This window comes from Anabrus simplex, chromosome 1 (genome assembly GCF_040414725.1).
Source record: "Anabrus simplex isolate iqAnaSimp1 chromosome 1, ASM4041472v1, whole genome shotgun sequence".
In the NCBI taxonomy this organism is placed as follows: Eukaryota; Metazoa; Arthropoda; class Insecta; order Orthoptera; family Tettigoniidae; genus Anabrus; species Anabrus simplex.
This window is the reverse complement of record NC_090265.1, coordinates 1,516,533,697-1,516,552,412: the sequence shown is the minus strand read 5'-3', so window position 1 is coordinate 1,516,552,412 and position 18,716 is coordinate 1,516,533,697. Positions and strand designations below refer to the sequence as shown.

The following is an 18,716-nucleotide window of genomic DNA, read 5'->3' as shown; positions in this document are numbered from 1 at the left end:
GGAGGGAAAAAGGAAATGAACAGTGTTTTGGGTAATTCAGGTGAACTCGAATAGATCCCAGGTAATCACTGGACAGGTGGAGGGAATATTTTGGAAAATCATCTCACCGTAAAAGAAAATCTTCCTGGTGGTGTCATGAACAACCAAGCTCATGGGGAGGAGGAAAATGATGTTGGTGAAATTGCGATTGAGGAAGTGAAAAGGATGGTAAATAAACTCCATTGTGCTAAAGCAGCAGGAATAGATGAAATTAGACATAAATGGTGAAGTATAGTGGGAAGACAGGGATGAAATGGCTTCATAGAGTGGTAAGATTAGCATGGAGTGTTCATAAGGTGCCTTCAGATTGGACAAAAGTGTAACTGCATCTATCTATAAGCAAGGGAACAGGAAGGATTGCAACAAATATCGAGATATCTCATTGATTGGTATACCAGGCAAAGTATTCACTGGCATCTTGGAAGGGAGGGTGCAATCAGTGGTTGAAAGGAAGTTGGATTAAAATCAGTGTGGTTTCAGACCACGGAGGGGCTGTCAGGATCAGATTTTTAGTATGCACCAGGTAATTGAAAAATGCTACGAGAGGAATAGACAGTTGTGTTTACGTTTCGTAGATCTAGATAAAGCGTATGACAGTATACCGAGAGAAAAGATGTTCGCCATACTGGGGACTATGAGATTAAGGGTTGCTGATTAAAATCAATCAAAGGCATTTATGTCGGCAATTGGGCTGCAGTGAGAATTGATGGTAGAAAGAGTTCTTGGTTCAGGGTACTTACAGGGTTGAGACAAGGCTGTAATCTTTCACCTTTGTTGTTCGTAGTTTATGTTGATAATCTGCTGAAAGGTAGGCAGGGAGGGATTCAGTTAGATGGAAATATAGTAAGCAGTCTGGCCTATGTTGACGACTTGGTCTTGATGGCAGATTGTGCCGAAAGCCTGCAGTCTGATATCTTGGAACTTGAAAATAGGTGCAATGAGTATGGTATGAAAATTAGCCTTTCGAAGACTAAATTGATGTCAGTAGGTAAGAAATCCAAGATAATTGAATGTCAGATTGGTGATACAAAGCTAGAACAGGTAGGTAATTTCAAGTATTTAGGTTGTGTGTTCTCCCAGGATGGTATTACAGTAAGAGATTGAATCAAGGTTTAGTAAAGGTAGTGCAGTGAGCTCGCAGTTGCGATCAACAGTATTCTATAAGAAGGAAGTCAGCTTCCGGACGAAATTATCTTTATGTCGGTCTGTTTTCAAACCAACTTTGCTCTACGGGAGCGAAAGCAGGGTGGACTCAGGTGGGATCATGTGAGGGGAATAGAGGAGGCTAGATTACTTAGGAGAATAATGGACTCTGTTATGGAGGGTAAGAGAAGTAGAGGGAGACCAAGACTATGATGGTTAGACTAAGCTTCTAACGATTTAACGATAAGAGTTATAGAACTATATGAGGCCACAGCACTAGTTGCTAATAGAGGTTGTGGCGACATTTTGTAAATTCACAGTGGCTTGGAGGCTGAACGCTGAAAGGCATAACAGTCTATAATGATGTATGTATGTATGTATGTATGTATGTATGTATGTATGTATGTATGTAGAAACCAGTATATTGAAGTACATATCCTTAAGATCAAAACTATGTATTGTGTTATCATTAGGTAGTTTAACATCTCGGGTCCTGTTACCAAATTCAGTTGTATTATTATGCATTGTCATAGAATGAAATTTAAAATGCTTTTTTTTTTTTTTTAGAAATCTTTGTATAAAAATGCTGTCTGTTATGTTGGGCTATTTCTGACCTGTACTATTGGTCTAATGGGAATGTTTTGCTTATGAATTTTTGGTAATGCTCATAAACCAGGTAGACTTGGGTTAATGTTTATTAAATGGTTAGTATCTTTAGAATCAAGTAAAAGAAACTTAATCTGTTAAAAAAAATTAAGTTCTATATTATATCGGTGGGATTTTTCTTGACCAATTTAAAACTGACATTAGCTAGGAATTTGCTTGTTTTGTCAGTGTACTCTTGCTTATCCATTAAAACTACAGTGTTACCTTCTAACTTTGCCGCAATAATATTACTTTCTCATTAAGCTGTTTGATGTCACTGTTAATATAAGAGCTTTCTTATCATTTTTACAAGCTTCATGTCTTACTGTGTCTTATTCAGCTACTCCTATATTGGAAATAACTTGTTCTCTTCAGTTATCTGTTCAACTATTTCTTTCTTATTGTTACCTTCTTCTGACCATTTATGTTTGGTTCCTTTCTCTAGAATATCCATTTCCTTCTCATTAAATGTCGTGGTTAAATTTTTAACAGGAAGGCAAAAAATGTGTTCAGCTTTATGATGTTCTCTAAAATGCCTTAATGCCCCTTTTGAAAAAAGATAACTTTGATAAAGAAATGAAAATAATTCATGAAATTGCAAAAAGTAATGGATATTCTAAATATTATGTGACCAGAATAAAGAATAAAATTATGAACAGACATAAAACAACGTTACTTATAGATCAGAAAGAAAAAATAAATTTTGCAGTGCTCACATATAAAAATAAACACTCATATGAATTGTCTAAAATTTTTAAAAGACATAACATTGAAATAGAACAATAATAATAAAATGATCTTATTTAATTCAAACTAAATTGATAGAATCAGTCAATATCATATATCAGGCAATTACAGCTTAACCTGTCAAGAGCGTCAAAAACCGTACCTCGGGCAACCAGGAACAAGTTTAGAAATTCGGTATAAAGAACATATGAATGCAGTGAAGTCAATGAGCTAGTATAACACAGAGAGGCAGAAGCGCTGCATGGCTGAAACTAATTGAACGATCGTCCGCCGTGTTTTTGGTGGTCCCAAAAGCAAGTTGAAGTAGTACACTTCAGATATTGAGGAAGCGTAATGGATAGTAATAATAGAGCTGAGATAGAAATAACAAACAGAGTAACCAAAGGCTCTAACTTTTACAGTATCGTTAGACACCTACTATGGGATGAGAAGGTCCCTCAGAGAACAAAAATGATCCTGTACACGTCATATTTCATTCCCATCCTTACATATTCTCTGGAAACCTGGACTCTAACATCAAAGGATTGTAGTAGGATTCAAGCCTGTGAAATGAAATTTCTTAGAACTGCCCTCCAAAAGACATGACTTGATCACATGAAACAATGATGAGATCCGATCTAACCTAGGTCTAAGTGAATCGATGGAGGAAAGACTTAGGTCATCTAGACATAAGTGGTTTGGGCATGTTAAATGAATGAATAGCACATGGTCGTGTGCTAATTTGGAAAAGAGAATAACAGATAGCAAACTAGCTGGAAGACCAAGAAGAAGATGGATGGACCAACTGAGGGAAGACATGGAGAGAAGAGAATGGAATTGGTAATCTTTCATGAACAACAAAATCTTTTTGAATAGACAACTTTGGAAGACACTCGTTTTCAAACACCCTACCCTGTTCGCTGGAAGAGTAAACCGATGATGACAGAAGCATGGGACCGTCGCTGTCGAATGATGAAAAATATTGAAAATATGCGTTATAGAATCACTGGTGCAAAATTAAAGACAATTAACTGAAAACTTTGAGCATTAATAGTCACAGAGTGTGAATTGCACCGCTTCATCCATGTTGCGGTGCGAGGCCAGCATCACAGTCAACTGTAGGGTAGTTTGAAAAGGATATAAGGGGAATCGTCATACAGTGATATATGAACAGGCCACGATATCCAAACATGAGCGTTACCCTGCTTGGTTGTTGTGGTTAAGCGTAAATTACAATAAAAACCGTGGACATAAGTGAGTATTTATGAAAGAAGTCCTTAAAGCAAAAGGGACCTACGATGGGTGAGAACCTCATTATGATTATATTTTTAAACATATTACATCCCTATGAGTAGGCTACAACTATAATTGTTTAATGTAATTATTTATTTATTTTTGCTGCTTGTTTAATGTCGCGCAAACACATCAAAGGTTTTCGGCCATGGAAGGATGGGAAAGTTCTAGGATTGGAAACGTAGCAGTTGTAGCCTTAATTAAGGTACATCCCCAGCATTTGCTTAGTGTAAAAATGGGAACCACGGAAAATCATTCTCAGGGTTGTTGACGGTGGGGTTCAAACCCACTATCTCCGGATGCAAGCTCACAGCTGCATGCCCTTAAACGCACGGCGAACTTGTTTGCTGTACAATAAATTTCACAAATACCAGTAAAATACTGTATTTACCATACTTGGTGTACGTTTGACTGAAATAGGCCTACATCAAACCAACGCCTAAGCACAAGACAAGTCTGCAGGACCATTAAGGAGAGAAAAAAAGAAAAAACCTGAATATCAAACTAAAATATTGCCAGATGGCAACAGAAATGAACTTTCAATGGCAAAGATACTATACAATACAGTGGATTTATTTTGTCTGGCAAGATTAAGGACATTAGGCCCTCTCTTCCATATACCAGAAAATACAGTATCTACATGTGCAAAATTAAAATAAATACACTTACAATTGAAACATCTAGATACTAAGAAATCATCGCTTATGATAAGTCTGAAAGTCTTGAAGGAGAGAATCTAACTTCTCACATCTTAAAACTCACGATGTTCAATCGCCACACACAATCTCCTTGTCACCTCATCATATGTTCTTGTGCCAACTCGCTTTAATTTGACAAATAATACCAATATAAATGGTCTGTTATTGGACATTATAAATTTTCCAGCTAACTCATTCATGGTTGCCAGTGTTTCGTCCTCATGTGCTAGGTTGGGCTCATCAGTTGGTACCTAGCACACCTACCAAGATGCTGGCTAGTGCATACCGTGGAGGCCACTGCGTAGGCTTCTTGGAGCCACCAGCAGTGCCAATGCACTATGAGAGACTTCGCTTCTTTACCAAAAATTAACGCCTGCTTGGCTATCAGATGATATAGATGTTGATTCCCTTTTGTCCCGAATGAGTAAATTTATAATACCATTATAAATGGTCCGTTATTGGACATTATGAATTTTCCAGCTAACTCATTCCTGGTTGCCAGCATTTTGCCCTCATGTGCTAGGTTGGGCTCATCAGTTGGTACCTAGCACACCTACCAAGACGCTGGCAAGTGCATACCATGGAGGCCACTGCGTAGTCTACTTGGAGCCACCGGCCGTGCCAATGCGCTATGAGAGACTTTGTCTCTTTACCAAAAATTGACGCCTGCTTGGCTATCAGATGATATAGATGTTGATTCCCATAGGGAATCTGAAATATTTTTCCCGAATGAGTAAATTTATAATACCCATATAAATGGTCCATTATTGGACATTATAAATTTTCCAGCTAACTCATTCCTACCGGGCGAGTTGGCCGTGCGTGTAGAGGCGCGCGGCTGTGAGCTTGCATCCGGGAGATAGTAGGTTCGAATCCCACTATCGGCAGCCCTGAAGATGGTTTTCCGTGGTTTCCCATTTTCACACCAGGCAAATGCTGGGGCTGTACCTTAATTAAGGCCACGGCCGCTTCCTTCCAACCCCTAGGCCTTTCATATCCCATCGTCGCCATAAGACCTATCTGTGTCGGTGCGACGTAAAGCCCCTAGCAAAAAAAAATAACTCATTCCTGGTTGCCAGTGTTTCGTCCTCATGTGCTAGGTTGGGCTCATCAATTGGTACCTAGCACACTTACCAAGACGCTGGCTAGTGCATACCGTGGAGGCCACTGCGTAGTCTACTCGGAGCCACCGGCAGTGCCAATGCGCTATGGGAGACTTTGTCTCTTTACCACACCTGCTTGGCTATCAGATGATATAGATGTTGATTCCCATAGGGAATCTGAAATATTTGTCCCGAATTAGTAAATTTATAATACCCATATAAATGGTCCATTATTGGACATTATAAATTTTCCATCTAACTCATTCCTGGTTGCCAGCGTTTCGCCCCCGTGTGCTTGGCTGGGCTCATCAGTTGGTACCTAGCACACCTACCAAGACGCTGGCTAGTGCATACCGTGGAGTCCACTGCGTAGGCTAATTGTAGCCACCAGTAGTGCCATTGCACTATGAGACACTTGGTCTCATTACCAAAAATTGATGCCTGCTTGGCCATCAGATGATATAGATGTTGATTTCCATAGGGAATCTGAAATATTTGTCCCAATGAGTAAATATCCAATAACGGACCATTTATATTGGTAATATAAATATACCATATTGGTAATATAAATGGTCCGTTATTGGATATTTACTCATTCGGACAAATATTTCAGATTCCCATAGGGAATCAACATCTATATCATCTGATAGCTAAGTAGGCGTCAATTTTTGATAAAGAGGCAAAGTCTCTCATAGTGCATTGGCACTGCCGGTAGCTCCAAGTAGCCTACGCAGTGGCCTCCACGGTATGCACTAGCCAGTGTCTTGGTAGGTGTGCTAGGTACCAACTGATGAGCTCAACCTAGCACACGACGGCGAAACGCTGGCAACCAGGAATGAGTTAGCTGGAAAATTTATAATGTCCAATAATGGACCATTTATATTGGTATTATAAATTTACTCATTCGGGACAATTATTTCAGATTCCCTATGGGAATCAACATCTATATCTTTAATTTGACATCTCGAAAGAGGGTTGCCCTTTATCAACTTGCTTCCACAAGGAGCACTGATGTCAAGCATACAGCCCCTCTAAGTTATTCTAGCTCGTTGAGTGAAGCATAGAAGATATTCAGCTATGTGCGAGCATATGCATAACAACAACAGTAGTTTAACGAATATAGAAAAGGACATTAAATTATTATACACAGTTTAGAAAGTGAATTGCATGAATATCTTAGAGAAACTTTGTCACAAAAGGGTAATAGTGACTTAAATTTGAATGAAATTTCAGCAGAATAAAACGTCACTTAAATTGGCAAAGCGTTAAAAAATAAAAGAAAAATTGTGGCAAATATTTGTTTATAGGAAGGGGAGTTAGGGATTGGAATAAATTACCAAGGGAGATGTTCAATAAATTTCCAATTTCTTTGAAACCATTTAAGAAAAGGATAGGAAAACTACATATAGGGAATCTGCCACGTGGGCAGCTGCACTAAATGCAGATCAGTATGTATTGATTGAAGAAAGTTGTATAGTAATGAGTACGTAATCTTCATCTCTATCAAGCTTCACAACACTCTTCCAATAAGAGTATGAAGTCACAACCCTATTATATTTGTTACCAAAGCTGATTTTCATTCAGTCTCAGAGGAACAAGTGTTTAATGTTATCCAAGTGGGAAAGCTAGATACTGCATACATGAAAATCATTGAAACCTTTGGAGAAAGGAAAACTAGGTGTATGAATATTAAGAGTTCAGGAAACTTTTCATTGATTTTGTGGTGATTCTTGGTTTAGAAGAGTACTGGGTTGGGTTGCTTGGGAAGTCTGCTTGGCCCATTGAACCTGGTAGTCAAGTCATTGTGTGGGGTAACCCCTAGCATCCGTGAAGGTCTTGTTCAGGTTGTCATTGTTGAAGATATGGGCTCGAAAAGTTGAAAAAAAAACATTTGCTCTGGATTCAAGGCTGAAAGGCTGTGATCGTTTTTTTAATTTATTTATTTATTTATTTATTTATTTATTTATTTATTTATTTATTTATTTATTTATTCATTTATTTATTTATTTATTTATTTATTTATTTATTTATTTATTTATTTATTTATTTATTTATTTATTTGATAAAACAAATTAGCAGAGAAAAAAGAAAAATATTCATACGAATAGGAAGTACACATATACATTGGAAAAATAATAGTGGCATCACATACGTCTTTATTTCAGTGCTGAATTAATTTTGTCCAATAAATTATGATTATAATGTAAATATTGTTTTAACATTTTTGAAAATAAAGGAAGTGATAAAGCAAAATCTATTTGTCTGCTGTCTGAAGATATCCTGTTATATACTTCACACATTTTTACAACAGGTGAATTTTTATGATGTGCTTGAGAAGGGGCAGTAAAATGTTTGTCTCAAACGTAGAGTTACCCTCTTGGTATTGAAGTTGATTCTTTTAAAAAACTCTTGGTTATCTAATATTCCATTAACTGTCTTAAATAAAGAAATATCTGTTGAGCTAATATTCTATGTGTACTGAGCTGCATTAAACCAAATTCATTTAATAGAGTTCTATAAGAAACTCTTTGATGATATGATGATCGGTTATATCTTTTAAAATATAAATATCCCAAAAATTTGTATTGTATTTTTTCTATTTCATTAATTGCACACATGTACTGAGGATCCCACACTACACATGCATATTCAAGTTTACTTTTTTTTTTTTTTTTTTTTTTTTTTTACGTTGCACCGACACAGATAGGTCTTACGGTGACGATGGGACAGGAAAGGGCTAGGAGTGGGAAGGAAGCGGCCGTGGCCTTAATTAAGGTACAGCCCCAGCATTTGCCTGGTGTGAAAATGGGAAACCACTGAAAACCATTTTCAGGGCTGCCGACAGTGGGGAAGTTTACTTCTAACAAGATGACTGAATAAGATTTTTAATGTACGTATATTCATCCCTAAGTTCCCAAGTATTTCTAATAATAAACCCTAATTGTTTAAATCCATCATTTGTAATTTTGTGAATATGACTGTTGAATGAAAGTTTTGAATCAAGCTTAACACCTAGAGCGTTTACTAAATTACACCTCTGCAAGGTCTCACCATTTATACTGTAGTTATGCACAGTCACATTCTTATTAAGAGAAAATGTAATCACAAAACACTTTCTAATATTAAAAAAAAAAAAAAAAAACTGTTTGCAACACACCATTTGTAACAGTTGTTCAGATCGGCTTGCAATTCCATAGCATCATCATACGCAGTAATTTGCTTATAAATCTTTAGGTCTTCAGCAAAGAGTAAGCATTTTGAATATTTTATTACTATCGGTAAGTCATTTATAAATAATAAAAAGAACAATGGACCAACGTTTGAGCCCTGAGGGACTCCAGAATTAACTTTGAATTGGAATGAAGTATTTTGTGCGTAAGATACAAACTGTTTTCTGTCTAACAGATATGAAGAAATTCATTTCAGAAACTCAGAAGATAAACCAAATAATGATAATTTACTCAAAAGTATACCATGATCAATTTTTTCCAAAGCTTTTGCAAAATCAGTATAAACTGCATCAATAGGAAGCCCTTCATTCATTGAATCAGAAATATCCTGAATAAAGTTCATAAGATTAGTCGTAGTAGAACGCTTGGGATAAAACCCATGCTGAAATTCTGATACGTATGGTTTGATGTGATTAAATATTCTAACATAGAGTATTTGTTCAAAGAGCTTCGCTGGAGCACATATATTGAGATAGCTCTGTAGTTCTCAATTTTCAAAATATCACCAGATTTAAGGATCAGAGTTATTTTACTTATTTTCCAGATCTCAGGAAATGTTTGTGTCTTTAAAATTAAATTATATATGGCACATAGTGGAACCATTAGCACTTCTGCACATCCTTTAATAATGTAAGGAGGTATGTGATCAATTTCTTCTGATTTAGATGCCTTAAGTTTTGTTACTGCATCTTTGTACTCATCTTTGCATATAGGACCCATCTGCAAACTGTGAGCAGTAATCATTGATACTGACTCAGAGGCTATATATAAAGAAGGCTGGGGTGCATAAACAGTTTGAAAATAACATGCAAACGCGTTGGCTATTCCTTGCTCGGTTACCAAATGGTTTCCACCATATGTATTACACTGTCTGAACAACCTATTATTTTGTTTACTTTTTATGAAACCCGAAAATGTTTTCGGATCATTTTTTATATTATTCTGTGACTGTATACAATTTATATGCCCTTGCAATAAGTGTCTTAGACTGTTTTCTTAATTGTTTGTACATGTGAGCACTGTATTCAGAATGCTTCATGTGCTTCCTGTGAGTCCCCTTTAATTTCAACGTTTTAATTATATCTAATTTAAACCAACAAGGGTACATTCTTTTCTTATTCACTGTTTTTTAAGAACATATTTTGTGGAAAGTTTATTAAGGACTTCATAAAAATAGCTTACTGCATTATTAGGGTCTTCACTTAATGGTAACCGATTCCAGTCATGTTTTTGTAACGATGCATACAATTCATAAAAATTGGCCTTCTGGAAATTGTAGATGCTGGCAGGTAATATTTTGTGTACATATTTCTTTGAAAGAGATTGCAAGTTAATAACTTTGATGTTTCATTTCAGATGTCCCTATAAAAATGAATCAAAGTAGTGATTTGAAAGAAAATATTGGAAAAAGTCTCATTCACAATGGGGATACTGATTCTTCAGATGATGAAGATAATCGCTATAGCATGGAGGCCAAATATAATGAATATGGGAGGAGCATAAAGCGAATGCTTGCTGAAAAGGCTGTCTTAAAAGAAAGTTGTAATTTTAGAACTGACATAGGCCTACCAAAGAAAAGTAACTCTTTGTGGAAGACAAATGGAACACTACCTGCCTCAAGATCACTTAAATCTGAAACTAGTGATGTATATACTGATCCTGTATTTGGAATTAGAATCAAGTAGGTACCATGTACTTTAATATTTATATTTGATATTAAGGCCTACCATTAAGAATCCTTTTGTGCTGTTGTGGGATGGTAATTGGTTAGAAGCCATGCCTTTTAGTGTTAATTTCTTAATGGAAAGAATGTTTAAAATATATATATATATATATTGGTCTGTGACACATTATTCTGGTTTCATTTACACACAGATTGAAGTATGCTGTCCAGTCAAGTAGATATCTTGAGATTCCTCAAATCTTACCAAATAAAAATAAAATCTTGTTGGAAATATGTACAACTACCACATAATGTGATAAAAATTGTGAACTTGTTTCTGTGGAAAAGAGAAGTGAGTTAAAGGTCAGAGGCCTCTTAAAACAGTTGAAATGAAATTAATATTATTGTTCACTAATGTGAAGTGTAAGTTATTTGAGTACTTACTTTATACTGCAGTTCCTGTTGTATGTCTTCTCCAGTACAGTTGTTTGGATAATAAGCTATATGAAAACTTGTAGTTGATTACTTTCATTTTTTTGTTTTCCACAGCAACAACTTTGCTTAATTGCACTGGATTTTGAGAGATGTAAGGGTGTTGAATTTCTGTATCAGAGGCCATTGATAGTAGAGTTGTTGCATATAAACCTCCCACAGTAGTCCCCAACATTGGCCGTATTGAACCCATTGTATTGGGAATAGAAGTACATAATTGAAATGATTTCATCACTGACACACGTGTACTTAGTATTTGTATATACTGTATTTTCAAGATGATTTTCATTTTATTTGAGGAATCTGAAGGTTATTCACGTGATTGCACTGAAAATGTTTGGCTATCTGGATCCCCTCCATCTCTCTCTCTCTCATCTTCACCATATTAAATTAGAATGTTACATTTTGGAATGTATTATTATTATTTCATATTTGTGTCTTGTCAAAATTTGCTGTAATTTTGTTTAATTTTAAAAAATTAGGAATCCACTTATTACATCTGCACAGCTGCAGGGTAGGATGGTGGGTCGTAAGGCAATACCAATGGCCAGAGTAAAATATCATGTTACGAGTGGAGATGTCACCAGTGACTGGGTTATTGGGGGCGTGATTGTTCAGAAGTCACCTATTAAAACTTCCCAGAAGGTAAACAGGTGAAATAACTTTTACTCAGTCATCAGTTTATTAATTTGTATGACCTCTGTAATAAGGTTTGAAGAAAAATTATGTTAATTATATTGTCTTATATTATTTAGGGATCACAGTATTGCATTTGGAAACTTAGTGACCTAAAAGATGGTCTGAAGACTGTGTCATTATTTCTGTTCCGTAACTCTCACAAGAATCTTTGGAAAACTCCCATTGGCACTGTTGTTGGAATACTTAATCCCAGCCTCATGGAAAGCAGGTAAAATAGTACATTACGCATTTTCTTATAACTGGCAGTTCATCTTTGGAACACATTAGTGAAAAGTGTTCTTGACGATCCTGGTTGAATGGTAATATTTCCTTAATGCAGTTTATTCTTCTGTATTTTTTTCTTTAGCTCTAGTTTTTTTTAAATTCTTTCTTTTATATTGTACATTAGTCTCATTTATTACTGCACACTATTCTTTTCAGAATAGCTTTGAATTTTTCTTTGACTTTCCCTGGCCTTTTCCCACTTGTACGGGTTTGGCACTAGTGCAGCTAAAATCTCTGGCCCGGCATCGAACCCACGATCCTTTTAACTGAAGGCCAATGTGCTGACTATTCAGTCAAGGAGTCGGACAATAGATTTCAATAATGTGATCAAACAAAAAGTAAAGGAAATGCGGTATACCAGAAAGACGGATTTCTAAATACTTGAAATACAAAAATAAAATGAACTGAAATATGCTGTTGTTGCAATTAAGATTAATAATCTTAAGTCATGTGTGATGGTAAACTTCACTTCACTTTCACCTGTAAATTTGCTAAAAAGGTTAGGGTAAACTGGTTTCTTATCCAATAAAAGCAACGGAAAAATGTAAATAAGGAATGTTCTATGTTCAAGGTGAAATTCAGTCAGTCAGTCACCACTGATCTGCATTTACGGCTATTATCCAGGTGGCAGGTTCTTGTGTCAGCCGTTTATGTAGTTTTTTCTTAAACAACTTCAAAGAAGTTTGAAATTTATGGAAAATCTCCATTAAGTAAATGATTCAATCAGTACGTCATACCAATGTTACCGGTATCGAAACCTGCGTCCTCACTAGGAAGGACTCATCAAGGTTGCAAGCACCTGAGATGAAGTTCCTGAGGTCTGCAATTCAACAAAACTGGACGAGTTAAGGAATGACATTGTTAGAAAGGAAGCTGAGATTGAGACATCATTGTTAGATTGGGTCAGGATGTCCATATGAGGTGGTTTCGGGATGTGTTGAAGATGGAGCCAACAAGGATAACTTATGTTAACTTGGAGAGTCATGTGGCAGGAAAACAGAATCCACTGGATGGACATTGTAAAGATGATCAGCCGTTTACGTAATCTTTTCTTAAATGACTTCAAAGAAGTTTGAAATTTATGGAAAATCTCCATTAGGTAAATTATTCAATCAGCACATCATACCAGTGTTACCGGTATCTAAACCTGCATCCTCACTAAGAAGGACTCATTAAGCTTTATCTGACCCTGTAATAATTAAGAGGGGAATTTCTCAAGGCAGTGTTATTGGACCTCTGTTCTTATATATATATATATATAAATGATATGAGTAAAGGAGTGGAATCAGAGGTAAGGCTTTTTGTGCGGATGATGTTATTCTGTATAGAGTAATAAATAAGTTACAAGATTGTGAGCAACTGCAACGTGACCTCGATAATGTTGTGAGATGGACAGCAAGCAATGATATGTTGATAAACGGGATTAAAAGTCAGGTTGTGAGTTTCACAAATAGGAAAAGTCCTCTCAGTTTTAATTACTGCATTGATGGTGTGAAAGTTCCTTTTGGGGATTGTTGTAAGTATCTAGTGTTAATATAAGGAAAGATCTTCATTGGGGTAATCACATAAATGGGATTGTTAATAAAGGGTACAGATCTCTGCACATGGTCATGAGGGTGTTTAGGGGTAAAGGAGAGTGCATATAAGTCTCTGGTAAGACCCCAACTAGAGTATGGTTCCAGTGTATGAGACCCTCACCAGGATTACCTGATTCAAAAACTGCAAAAAATCCAAAGAAAAGCAGCTCGATTTGTTCTGGGTGATTTCCGACAAAAGAGTTGCGTTACAAAAATGTTGCAAAGTTTGGGCTGGGAAGAATTGGGAGAAAGAAGACGAGCTGCTTGACTAACTGGTATGTAATCACAAAGTTTACACAAGGAGTAATTTTAATACCACCTATTCAATACAATTTATTCCACTATTGTGTGGTCAAATACACATAGAAATTACCAGAATTCTAAAGGTACATGTTTCACCCACAAACAATGTGTGACAATTACTTTTAGACGAACGTCTTAATTTTTCAAAGTGTTTTTAGGATATGTATCTATTTTATTCAATATTTTTGTGCTGTAATCATTATGCAACCACAGTATTAACACCTGTAAGTGTTCATCAATACGTTTTATGTAAATTGTTAAGATTCCTCAGACCAATGTGTGTTTTAAGATTGAATGAGGCTGATAATGCCCAATAAATAGTGAGCGAAACATGTTCCTTTAAAATTCTGGTAATTTCTATGTCTATTTGACCACACAATAGTGGAATAAATTGTATTGAATAGGTGGTATTAAAATTACTCCTTGTGTAAACTTTGTGATTAGCTATTTTTCAATACGGAATAATGACGACAATAATGTTTGTAAGTGGTATGTTCCGAGCTGTCAGCGGAGAGATGGCGTGGAATGACATTAGTAGACAAATAAGTTTGAGTGGCATTTATAAAAGTAGGAAAGATCACAATATGAAGATAAAGTTGGAAGTCAAGAGGACAAACTGGGGCAAATATTCATTTATAGGAAGGGGAGTTAGGGATTGGAATAATTTACCAAGGGAGATGTTCAATAAATTTCCAATTTCTTTGAAATCATTTAGGAAAAGGCTAGGAAAACAACAGATAGGGAATCTGCCACCTGGGCGACTGCCCTAAATGCAGATCAGGATTGATAGATTAATTGACATTGCAGATCGTGATATCTGCACCAATAGTATGTCGTCCCTGGTGCCAACATGTTCCTTTCACAGAGTCTTGATCCAAGTATCTCAGCAGATTTCTTTGTAAGACCAACACCTCAAATAGAGTAATTTAACACACTTTGCTCGAAAAGTTTGGGTTGATTTTCAACAACTTCTGGCAAGAAATCAGTCAGAGGTAGCATTGACCATTTCTACATCAAATTCAGAAGAAGAACAATCATGTAATTGTTCCAGATTCTGTGGTATTGGTACATCAGCGCCATGGGGAACAGATAAAATTGCAGATGAAATATTGCTTGGATGTAGAGAAGTAGGTGTGCGTACTGTGGTCTATAGGTTGTCACCACACCATTGATATTCCAAATGATAACATTGTTTGCTCACCTTTCACCTATGCCCTAACTGCTCTATACAGGTAACCACTGCTTGTCTTTGTGTCACTGAGCTCGATAGCTACAGTCGCTTAAGTGCGGCCAGTATCCAGTATTCAGGAGATAATGGGCTCGAACCCCACTCTTGGCAGCCCTGAAGATGGTTTTCCATGGTTTCCCATTTTCACACCAGGCAAATGCTGGGGATGTACCTTAATTAAGGCCATGGGCGCTTCCTTCCCACTCCTAGCCCTTTCCTGTTCCATCGTCGCCATAAGACCTATCTGTGTCGGTGCGACATAAAGCAGCTTGCAGCTGTCTTGGTTTCCCAATTTGATACCAAAGTACGCATAGTAGGCCTTTCTCACAAACTCTGTTATTCTGTGCTGCTGTTTTATTAGCACAAAACTTTCACACAATGTATCTGAACTGTTCTTGTAGCCATAACATGGCATGTTGTTATAAGTTTAACAAAAAGATGAACAAAGTATGTAATATATAGGACACTTACGAAGACAAAGAACTCTTTCACTAGTAAGCGAAGTATGACTCAGACTATGGTGCATAAAGCTCTGCAACAGAATGGCCCCACTCAGAAAAACATGCTATTTTTGAGGCTGTGAGCATGATTATTTAGGGTTGCCAGATGGCTGCAGGAGATCACATAAAAAAAAAAAAATTAAAAAAATCAGGAAATCATATTTAAAGCAACATTTCTACCAAAAAAAATAACAAGTGCATTAGTGCATAGACATAAAAGATGTAATATCAGATTTTAAGGAAATGTGTTGTGATGAGAGATAATTAACGTCAGATCCTGATTCAGGATGCAAAAGTCATCCTAGAAAACAGTACAGAATGGTGGCAATGAAACCATCTCAGGTTAGTGAAAGCTGTATTTGTATTATTCTCTTCTTAATATCAACAGTCAGTAATTAGTATCTTCTGAAATATCGCACTAGAAGCATGAACTCATTGTTAAAATGCTCAGTGTCTTATGCCTTTTCTATAACCACAAAAATCTCAAAAATGAAAAATCTGACTTTAGGTCCCTTTCTGCGCGATGGGTCACATATAAGCTTATTCATCTACAAATGTCCTTCAACACTATCGCTCTGCCGACAGCACAGAAAATGCTGCTTTGTCAAGCAGCTCTTCTCTTTACTCCAGACCAAGGTTTGCAACATTTTTATAACATTACTCTTTTGTCGGAAATCACCCTGAAAATACCGTGCTGTTTTACTTTGGATCCTTTCCATTTCTCGAATCAAGTAATCTGTTGCAAAGTTTGGGCTGGGAAGAATTGAGAGAAAGAAGAAGAGCTGCTCGACTAAGTGGTATGTTACAAGTCATTAATCCCATTTTTGGTCCGTATTGACAATAGTGATTACATACAATTTACAAAATATACGTTTAATGTTAACCTAGTCAATATTTACAATACCACCTTTTGTGGTTAAATATTTGTAAATGATAGAAAGGTTGTGAACATGTTTCGCACTTCTTAATGGGCATCATCAGCACAATGGATAACCTTAAAATAAATAATTACAACTAAGAACGTTTACAATTATTGGTCATATAAAATTGGAATGAGATGTGATGTTAAGTTATTTTCGATATCATGATTAGAAAGTTTGACGCGAATGTTACAAACACAAGTCTGAAACTCAACGTTCTAGGCTAAATACAGACAAACAGAAGACAAATCCAATGCATTCTGTCACACCTATAGTAACAAATTTGACAAATAAACAATTTTCGAATGAAGAGATAGAACTCTTATACAAAGGTCTCAAACATAATTGGCCTAACAAAAATAAAGAAGTCGATATTATAAATACCATAGCCGAAATAGAAAGTAACATTTCGAAATTACTTTGTGATGTACAAAACGATTTAAGAACTGATATAAAGAAAAAACTCCCAAGGTTAGCAGAAAACCTGAACACTAATTTTGACCCTGAACAACATACATTAATAGATAATAACATCATTGTAACCAAAGCTGATAAAGGAGGCTCAATAGTTCTATTAGATGGACATGCATATATCCAAAAAACGGAAGATTTTCTTAATGATAACAACTACACAATAGTAAACAAAGACCCGATAACAAGAATACAACAAAACATAAAATCATTGCTAAAAAAATCAACATTTCTTTTTAATGACCAGGAACAACAAAGTCTCACAAACATGAATCCCAGCCTCCCTAAAGCTAGAGCCCTCCCCAAAATACATAAGAAAGATATCCCAATACGTCCCGTTATTAACGGTCGTAACAGCCCAACCTACAAAATTTCTAAATACATTCATAGTTTCCTCAAAAGACACTATAATAACAAGCAATGATTAAAGAATTCAATTGCTTTTTGTGAGACCCTTAACAAATTCAACTTACAATCCCATCATATAATGTGCTCTTTCGACGTATTAACATGTTTTCAAATATTCCGATTAAAGACACTATTGATATTATATACAACAATATCAGTAAATACAGTAACCTCAGCAAAATGGAGATCGAAGAATTTATGACTATATTAAAATTTACATTAGATAATAACTATTTCACGTTTAATGGTAGAATTTACAAACAGAATGGCTTGGCGATGGGAGACCCTATTTCGGGTATCCTAGGCGATATCTATATGGATACGATTGAGCACACAAAAATTAAAACCAACATAAAAGAAATTGGTTTATGGTTAAGGTTTGTGGATGACACATTTGTCATAATTGACAAGAATATCACCAGCAGTAATGAAATATTAGATGAATTAAACAAGATCAACCCCAACGTATATTTTACAAAAGAAGATGAAGATGGAGGCTCTTTAAATTTTTTGGATATAAAAGTTACCCGATCTAACAACTCCTTTGAATATCAAATTTACAGAAAACCTACACACTCGTCAATTACAATAAATAATTCTTCATTACATCCTGGATCACATAAACAGGCATCTTTTTACAGCCTGATATATCGAGCCTTAAGAATCCTCTTATCTCCCATAAATTTGAGAACTGAATTAAATTATATAAGAAATATTGCAGTAGCCAATGGATATAAGATTGAAATGATAAACCGTTTGATATATATAAGATCAAAAACAAGCTATCCACTAACCTCAAACCAGATAGGCCTAACAGAAATAAACATGCCGTTTTCACATATAATAGACCAACTATCCACCAAATTACTAATACCTTCAACAAGTATAATATAAACGTAGCTTACAGAACAACCAATACTACACAGAACATATTTTTCAATTATATTAAAATAAATAATAATAATGATAATAATAACAAGAAATATTCAGGTTCAGGGGTTTACAGGTTGACATGTTCACAGTGTGGTTTTTCATACGTTGGCCAGACTGGACGAAGTTTTATTACAAGATATATGGAACATTTCAATGCCGACAAACATAACAAATATTCCGCTATGAGTACACACATGAAGGGGAAAAAAAAAAGGTCAGACTAACGCTAATAACAGACACTCCACGGCATTCGATTCTAACCATTGAGATTTACACAACAATCTGGAAGACTACTGTTATAGCGTTAACCATTCCAACTTGTACATCGGATAAATTTTCAACGTATATTCCATTTCAACGTATTCTCACCTGAAAGTGTTT

The 18,716-nt window shown here is 35.8% G+C and overlaps 1 protein-coding gene across 2 annotated transcripts in view; it reads left to right on the top strand.

Moving 5' to 3' along the window:
- Mcm10 (minichromosome maintenance 10 homolog) overlaps positions 1-18,716 on the top strand; it is a 143,486-nt gene that overhangs the window by 17,144 nt on the left and 107,626 nt on the right. For both annotated transcript variants that reach the window (XM_067153264.2, XM_068225559.1), the window contains 3 exons: positions 10,234-10,558; positions 11,515-11,677; positions 11,788-11,939. In XM_067153264.2, the coding sequence (XP_067009365.2) occupies positions 10,234-10,558; positions 11,515-11,677; positions 11,788-11,939 (640 nt within the window). The remainder of the gene's footprint in view (positions 1-10,233; positions 10,559-11,514; positions 11,678-11,787; positions 11,940-18,716) is intronic.